At 36.0% G+C, this 9,193-nt stretch overlaps 1 protein-coding gene across 1 annotated transcript; it reads left to right on the top strand.

Moving 5' to 3' along the window:
- Nucleotides 1–2,513: 2,513 nt before the first annotated feature.
- On the top strand, nucleotides 2,514–2,984 carry LOC106773428. Its single transcript, XM_014660124.1, has one exon. The coding sequence runs from the start codon at nucleotides 2,514–2,516 to the stop codon at nucleotides 2,982–2,984; it is 471 nt and encodes a 156-aa protein (XP_014515610.1).
- Nucleotides 2,985–9,193: the final 6,209 nt, after the last annotated feature.

Here is a 9,193-nt window from a genome sequence, read left to right as displayed (position 1 = left end):
CTTCATTTTCATGATTCAACCAAGAAAACTAAAAGGGAAACCATGAGTCCTGCAACAAAGGAGGGGGAAAACGAAATAGCTCTTCATTCAAACCAAAGACCCAACATGAAAATGCAAGAAGAACCCTTCAAGCTCATACTTCCAACTTCAAAGAATAAGAAATAAAAGGGAAAATGGAACGGTTTTTCACCACCACCAAGCAAAGAAAACCAAGATTCAAGTAAGAGAAGAAGAAAAATGAATCATTGAGTCATTGAAGCTCAAAAACTGTGCACACCAAAGCTCTCCATGAGAGTTCATACAAAACCTAGAAATTGAAGTGTAAAAGTGTGCTTAAGAGTGTGTCTCGGCAATTGCAAGTTAAAATGTCGTCCAACCTTCAAAATAGGTGGGGTCCACCTCTAAGAAAACCTAGGGTTTTGGTGCCAAGTGTCCCTCAAAGTTTGGGCCCATCATAAAATTTTCCAACATTGGCCCAATGCACAAAAGCTTAATTAAAGTTCCTAAACAACTAAATTACAATTTAATTAAAATTCAAATGACTAAATGTTGAGTCTTTAATATGCACGCCACCATCTTAATGCTTCAAATGATATTTCCCAAAATTTTCCTGCAACCAAAAATGCAATTAATCAGCTCAGAAAATTCAAATTAGTGAAAATACGAATTTCCGACCAATTTAAGCAGAATTAAGAAAAACGGGCAAATAACGGATAATTAAACACAATTCCCTGATTTATTTAAGTGCAATAAACTAAATACAATCAATAAAAAATCGACTCATCACTAGGGGAGGCTAGGGATAGCAAGCCGGTAATTAGTAGTAGGCTCTTTTCACCAAGGGATTGGGTTAAGGGTAGACCAAGAAAGTTTGCATGGCAATTGGACAAACAAGCGAATTAAATAAGAAGAGTATATATCTGATAGTGGATAAGATGAAATTGTAAACCCCAACAACACCATTCATCCATAGTTTTCCTCAACCATTGATTCACTACATTTGCATGTTAAATTTTGTTTTTGCATTTAAAAACCAAAACTTTATTCTTTTCTCAAGTCTTACGAAATTATGTTACACGAAAGTTAAGGCCTAAGAGTCCTTACGAAAACGATACTTGGACTTACCATTTATTATTACTTGATAACGATCTGGTACACTTGCCAGGGGCTTAACATGTTTTTGGCGCCGTTGTCGGGGACTTGTGGTTTAACTTAGCTAATAGTGTAAACTGATTAACTTTGACTTGATTGTAAATATTTTGTATATATTCTATTTTTATTTATTATCTTTTTATTTTTATTTTTATAAAAGTGCTACTAGGGTTTGTGTTTCTTGTGCATGCAGCAGGAGACTAGACATACTAGAAGCCTTAAGCGAGACAAGGGGAAGAAGGAGAGTCAGACGCCCATCTAGGGATTTGTTTCCTTCCCCTGATAGAATACTTTCACCTTCACCAGTGAGAAGAGTAGAGGAGATGGCTGAACGAACTCCTCCAAGACGCACTCTTTTAGACCAATCTAATGTTGTTGGCCCTTTCCACTTCAATAACATAGCCATGCCTACTAATCAAACGACCAGCATGGTGATGAATCCATCGCTTATACACTTGGTGCAAAGCAACCAGTTTCACGGCTTGTCAAATGAGAACCCATATGATCATTTGACAACGTTTAGTGAAATCTGTAACACAGTGAAGATGTGAGGTGTATCTGACGAGAGAATAAAGATTAACTTGTTCCCATTCTCATTGGGAGGCAATGCTAAGAAGTGGCTTAATTCCTTTCCTGCAGGAACATTCACTACCTGGGAGATTGTGGCTACAAGATTTGTCAAGAAATATTTTCCACAATCCAAAATTACGCAGGGAAGATTGGAGATCTCATCATTTAAACAAGGCATGAAAGAGACTCTCGGGCAAGCATGGGATAGGTTTAAGAGCCTATTGAAGAAGACCGCAATCCATGGATTTGATAAGACAACCATAGTTCTTGCATTCCTTGGAGGGTAAAATATGTAATCAAAGATGATGGTAAATGCTGCATCCGGAGGGGATATAAAAAAGAAGACTGAGGATGAGGCTTATGAGTTAATTGAAAGCATGGCAGACAGTGAAGAAACACAAATTGAAAGTGTTGCTTGTGTTCAGGAAAGTCCAGATTCACATAAGAATAATTCTACGATTAAGCAGAATATTATAATTGCTCAGCAATTGGAGACAATTATTCAGAAATTGTCTGTTTTACCTCAGAAGATGATAACAGCTCCAAAAATTTCAGAACAGCCTCAATTCATGCCAATACAGAGGAGTGCAGAGTCTAAAGAGATTTTTCAGAAAGTCATGAATAACAGTGTATTATATGTTGACTGAGTGGAGAGAAGAGAAGCATGTGACATGATTACAAGAAGTGAGAGAGTATTACAAGAGAGAAGAGTTGAAAAAAAAGAGGTAGAAAAAGAGAGTATTGAGAAAAAGAATGAGCGAGAAGAAGAGGGGGAGAGAGAAAAAAATATGATGAAAAGAAATGAGGGTGTTAGTCAAGAAGGAGAGGTTGAAAAATTGAAAGAAAGGGAGTATGTTAAACCTTTGCCGTATCCAAAGACATACTCGAGAAGGGAAAAAGAAAAGCAGTTTGAGCGCTTCATGGAAATCTTTAGGAAACTGGAAATAATCATACCGTTTTCTGAGGCACTTCAGCAGATGCCATCATATGCCAAAATTCTAAAGGAACTTCTCATGAAAAAGAGGAAGTATGTTGCGAAGGAAACCATTGAAGTGCAAAGGAATTGTAGTGCAGTCATACAAAGGAAACTACCTCCTAAATTGCAAAATCAAGGGAGCTTTACCATTCCATGCACTATTGGAGAGTTAGAAGTAGGGAAAGCTTTGATTGATCTGGGAGCTAGTATTAATCTAATGCCTCTTTCCATGTTTAAAAAAATCAGAGGGTTAGAACTTAAAACAACAAGAATGACTCTTCAATAGGCAGATAAATCTCTTAAATATCCATATGGAGTGGCTGAAGATGTGATAGTTAAGGTGGATAAATTTTTATTCCCAGTAGATTTTGTTGTTATGGAGATGGAGGAAAATGGAGATGCACCTCTGATTCTTGGAAGACCTTTTATGAAGATAGCCAAAATTTTGATTGATGTGGAGAATGGTAAGCTGTAGGTCAGAGTGCAGGATGAAGAGGTAAATTTTGATGTCTTCCAAGCAATGTCATATCCTAAAGATAATAAGTCATGCTTTCAAATAAACATTGTGGAAGAACTTTGTATGCTGCAAGATAAGAGAATACGAAATGCATTTGCATTGGAAAGGACTCTTATTAATGAACGAGAAGATTTACATGAAGAGGAAGATAAAATGATTGAAGAATGTGTCCGTGATTTGGAGGCAACAAAGGAAATAGAGGAGGCAAGTTTGGAAAGAATTGACACCAAAGAGAAAGCGAAAGAAAGCAAGCTTGAATTGAAAGAATTACCACCACATTTGAAATATGTATTTTTGGAAGATAATGGAGGAAAGCAAGTTATTATTAGTACTCCATTATCTCCGAAAGAAGAAGAGAAATTGGTGGAAGTTCTAAAAGCAAATAAGGGTGCTATAGGCTGGTCAATTGCAGATCTTAAGGGTATAAGCCTTGCATATTTTATGCACAGGATTCTTATGGAGAGTGATTATAGGCCGGTGGCTCAACTGTAGAGGAGATTTAATCCTGTTATGAAGGAAGTTGTGAGAAAGGAAGTGCTGAAGTTACTAGAATCAGGAATCATTTATCCAATCTCTGATAGCAAATGGGTAGGTCCAGTTCAGGTGGTGCCAAAGAAAGGAGGAATGACAATGATTCATAATGAGAAAAATGAATTAATTCCTACACGAACAATTACTGATTGGCAGATGTGTATTGATTACAGAAAGTTAAATACAGCTACCAGAAAGGATCATTTTCCTCTACCTTTTATGGACCAGATGCTAGAACGCTTGGCTGGACAAGCATACTATTGCTTCCTTGATGGCTATTCTGGATATAATCAAATTATGGTGGATCTTGAAGATCAAGAGAAAACAGCTTTTACAAGTCCTTTTGGTATATTCGCGTATAGAAAAATGCCATTTGGATTATGTAATGCACCTGCTACATTTCAATGGTGTATGCAAGAAATCTTCGCAGAATTCATGGAGAAAAGCATAGAAGTCTTCATGGATGATTTTTCAGTATTTGGAGATTCTTTTCAGAGATGTTTAAGCAACCTGGATGCAATTCTTAAAAGATGTGTTCAAACGAATCTTGTTTTTAACTAGGAAAAATGCCATTTTATGGTTACTGAAGGAATTATGTTGGGACACAAGATTTCGGCCAGGGGGATTGAAGTTGACAAGGAAAAAGTGGAGGTTATTGAAAAGCTTCCACCACCATCAAATGTGAAAGGAATTCGGAGTTTTTTGGACCATGCTAGGTTCTATTGGAGATTTATTAAAGACTTTTCAAAGATTGCTAAGCCATTGAGTAATGTGCTTGTCAAGGATACACCATTTGAAATGAGTTCTGAATGTTTGCAAGCTTTTGATGTCCTAAAGAAAAGCTTGATTTTTGTTCTAGTTATTGTAGCTCCATATTGGAATAAAGACTTTGAGCTTGTGTGTGATGCCAATGATTATGCTATAGGTGTTGTGCTGGGTCAAAGAAGAGAGAAAGTATTTCATGCTATTTATATGCTATTAAAGTTTTAAATGAAGCCCAGCTAAATTATGCTACTACAAAGAAGGAATTCTTGGCTATAGTCTATGCATTGAAAAATTTAGATCTTATCTCATTGGATCTAAAGTCATAATTTATAAGAATCATGCAACTATAAAGTATTTGTTAACAAAGCCAGACTCAAAGCCACGGTTAATTAGGTGGGTGCTTTTGTTACAAGAGTTTGACATAGAGATTCGTGATAAAAAGGGAAGTGAGAATTTAATTGTTGATCACTAATCTGGATTGGTTAACACCGAAGTAACAAGTTAGGAGAAGGAAGTCTGGGAGTCTTTTTTAGATGAAACTCTCTTGTACATCCAACAAAGGCCATGGTTTGCTGATATGGCTAATTTTAAAGCTGCGGGTGTTATTCTTGAGGAAATAAATTGGCAACAGAGAAAGAAGTTTTATTCTGATGCTAAGCAGTTTATATGGGATGATCCATATTTATTCAAGATTGGAGCAGATAATCTTTTGAGGAGATGTGTAACCAAGGAAGAAGTAGAAGGGATCCTTTGCATTGTCATAATTCCCCTTATGGAGGTCATTATAATGGAGAGCGAACAATTGCAAAAGTCCTTCAGTCAGGTTTTTATTGGCCTACTTTGTTTAAAGACGCTCACAATCATGCTAGGAATTGTGACAAATGTCAAAGGACAGGAGCTATTTCAAGAAGGCACGAGATGCCGTTACAAGGTATTTTGGATGTTGAAGTTTTTTATTATTGGGGTATTGACTTTGTTGGGCCTTTTCCACCATCGTTCAATAATAAATATATTTTGGTGGTTGTTGATTATGTGAGTAAATGGGTTGAAGCTATAGCATGTCCAAAGAATGATGCCACTACGGTGATTAAAATTTTGAAAAGACAAATTTTCTCATGCTTTGGAACCCCTAGGTTACTAATTAGTGATGGGGGGTCTCATTTTTGTAATGCTCAGTTTACCAAGGTACTTAGACATTATGGGGTGAAACATAAAGTGGCTGCACCTTATCACCCACAAACAAATGGTCAAGCTAAAGTTTCCAACAGGGAAATCAAGAGGATATTAGAGAAAACAGTTGCTTTTTCAAGAAAAGAATTTTAATGGGTGTCGCACCCCATGCAAAATTTAATGTGCATAAAAGAATGCAGTATAGACTAGGAAGAGACTCCTAGGTCGTCTCTCAAGGACCAAACTGTGGTTCACGTATTAGGTCGAACACGAAGTGGGGGGGGGGTTGCGAAAGATTTTATGAATGCGAATGAACTAAATCAAAAGACCGATGCAAACAAAAATGTAAAACTAAAATGCAGAGAGAAACATAAAAACGAAATCAAATACAGAATAAAAATGGTCGGTCATTAACTCAATTAATATGCTTCCAATCCTAGATTAAAGACAAGTACACACTACTCTAATCCAAATCCAACACGAATCACCCAACTAAGCGAAGGGTAATTCAGTCTTCAGAATCGTAAGCGAAGATACAATCACCAATCGGGCAACTAAGCGTATACCCATTGCAAGAACACAATCAAATTTTATAGAATGCCAGGCAGAGTAGAATAAACACAAGAACAGTCCAAGAAATCTCAAGGAAGCAATGTAATATCATTAATGACCTACCCGACTAACCTAAGCTAACATCACAGTTGAATTATCACTACCAAAAATACTAGACAATATTAAAATAAATGAAAATGCTAAACCCAACATTCATAGACAACTATTTAGCACACTTAAAATTATTAAAATGCAACACTAAATTAAAAAGATGAAAAACAACAACTCAACCTACTATGCAAACTAATTTAAAACAAAGGAAATAAACAAATACAATTTTTTTCCTACCATTCACGTGACACATGTTCATCTACCAATTGAATTTTTAAATTGCAAATGGCACAATTAAAGCTCTTGGCCGTGACCTTCTCTGTATGTTGCCTTTCTATGCTTCTCAAACAATGAAATGCAAAAGTTCTTCTCATCCAAACATAAACACAATAAAAGGAACTCTCATGATGTGACAACTCCTCTTCTTCAAGGTTAATGAAAATTCCAAAAGTTGTTCTTGACCTTGTGCATCAGGCCGTGACTTCACCTTAAGGAGGAAAAGAAGGTGCTCTCCCAAAATCAATACCGCATATCACAAATAAAACATGTGCTTCTCATCTTTCTTCATCAGTCACCGTCACATCACTTTAAGGAGATGAAAGAGCTTCCAAATAAGGTGTTATAACACTTGTAGCTCTAAGAAAAGTCAAGGCCATTCATACACCTATGGACATGACAACACACCTAGTTTTTTTTAATAAAAGATAAAAAAAAAAAATTAAAACACCACCTCCTTTCTGCAATTCCAAGAACCGTAGTTGACTCCTCTACCTAATCACCCTTTTCATTCTTCAAGTGAATTGAAAACTCCAAGAAAAGTGAACACCGAACCCCACCATTTCATACCATGAAGCTAGAGAGAGACCTTGTAATTTTTAGATGGAAAGAAAAAAAAAACGTTACTCCACTTAGAAGACAAAAAAAAAAAAAAAACGCTGCAGCCAAAATGGAAATGAAAGAGCAAAATTTATTCTTCATTCAACTTCATGAGCCAAAAACCTGTGAGCTCATTTTCACCATCTTTGAAAACATTACAGCACACCCCCCTAGAGAATTATGGCTGCCCCTTTTGCTAGGGCCGTGTGTATCTTAAAATGGGTGGGGTCCACCAAAAAAATAAAAACCCTAGGTGCCATGTGTCCTACAACTTTGGGCCTATCATGAATTTTGCCAACAATGACCCAATGTGCACAAGTTTAATAAAAGCTTTCTAGATTACTAATTTATAATGTAATTAAAATTTGAAATGTCTAATTGTAGAGTCTTTAATTTATTTGCCTCCTTCCTAATGCTCCAAAATATATCTCCAATATTTTCCCTGCAATAAAAAATGCAATTAATTAGCTCAGAAAATTCAAATTAATTAAAATAAGAATTTCCGATCAAATTAAGCACAATTAGGAAAAACGGAAAAATACTAGACATTTAAGAACAATTCCCTGATTAAATTCGGTACAATAAATTAAGTGAAGCCAAGAAAATATTGACTCATTACACATAAATTAGATGATGCCCTTTGGGCATACAGGACAACTATGAAGACCTCCATAGGGTTATCACCTTGCTAGTGGAGATGGAACACAAGGCTTTGTGGGCTTTGAAATTTTTAAATTTTGATCCTCATGAAATTCAAAGCAAATGAAGAAATCAATTGTTAGATGATGGGTGTCGCAACCCACACAAATTTAATGAGCATAAAGAATGAAGTATAGACTAGGAAGTGACTCCTAGGTCGTCTCTCAAGGACCAAATTGTGGTTCAAAATTAGGTCAAACACGAAGTGGGGGGGTTGTCAAAGGTTTGTGAATGCGGATAGACTAAATTAAAACACGAATGCAAACAAAAATGTAAAAAGAAATGTAAAAAAGGAATGTGAAAATGGTTGGTCATTAACTCAATCACTATGCTTCCAATCACAGATTAACGACAAGTATAGACTACTCTAATCCAAATTCGACACGAATCACCCAACTAAGCGAAAGCTAATTCGGTCTTCAAAATTCCAAACTAAGCGAATGAATGCACAAATCTAATCAGTCATGCACCGTACAGTCTAATCAACTAAGCAAAGATTTAACACCGATTAGGCAACTAAGCATATAACTAATCGCTGGCACAAGACAGATTAAATATTGAGCCAAATCAGAGCAGTAGTATGACAATTAAAGAGCAAGAATCTCATGGAAACAAAGTAATTTTATTAATAACCAACCAGCTAACCTAAGCTAACATCACAGTCAAATTATCATTACCAAACAGACTAGACAACATTAAAGTAATAGAAAAAAATCAAACTAAACAATGCAACAGATAAATATCCAATTGTTGACAAATTGGCAAGTGTACCAAATCGTACAAGTAATATAAATGGTAAGACCAAGTATCGTTTTCCCAAGAGACTCGTATGGCTTCCTCGTTCGTGTGAATTAAAATAATAAGACTTGAGAAATAAAAATTAATAATTTGAGTTTGAGAGCAAAAAAATATTAACATGCAAAATAAAGGTTGATTCAATTGACAANNGAAAANAATGGATGAATGGATGTTGTTGGGTACTAACAATTTCATCTATTCCACTCTCTCTTACATACTACCCTTGATTATTAGATTGATTCAATTGTTATGCGACTTTCTTAGCCTCCCCTTAACCCGATCCCTCGGCGAAAAGGGCTTAATATTAACTACTGGCTTGCTATCCCTAGNCTCCCCTAGTAATTAATACCACATTATAAACAGAAGTTAGCGCAATTGATCATCCTACCCCTATCCCTAGGTGGTATTGCAAAATCAAGAGATTACTCACCAGTTCATGCCATTACTGCATGTCCCCATGTCAATAAAGACAAACA

The sequence above is a fragment of the Vigna radiata genome, chromosome 9, assembly GCF_000741045.1.
Source record: "Vigna radiata var. radiata cultivar VC1973A chromosome 9, Vradiata_ver6, whole genome shotgun sequence".
In the NCBI taxonomy this organism is placed as follows: Eukaryota; Viridiplantae; Streptophyta; class Magnoliopsida; order Fabales; family Fabaceae; genus Vigna; species Vigna radiata.
The sequence above is the reverse complement of the archived record's forward strand: the minus strand, read 5'-3'. Positions and strand labels throughout refer to the sequence as shown.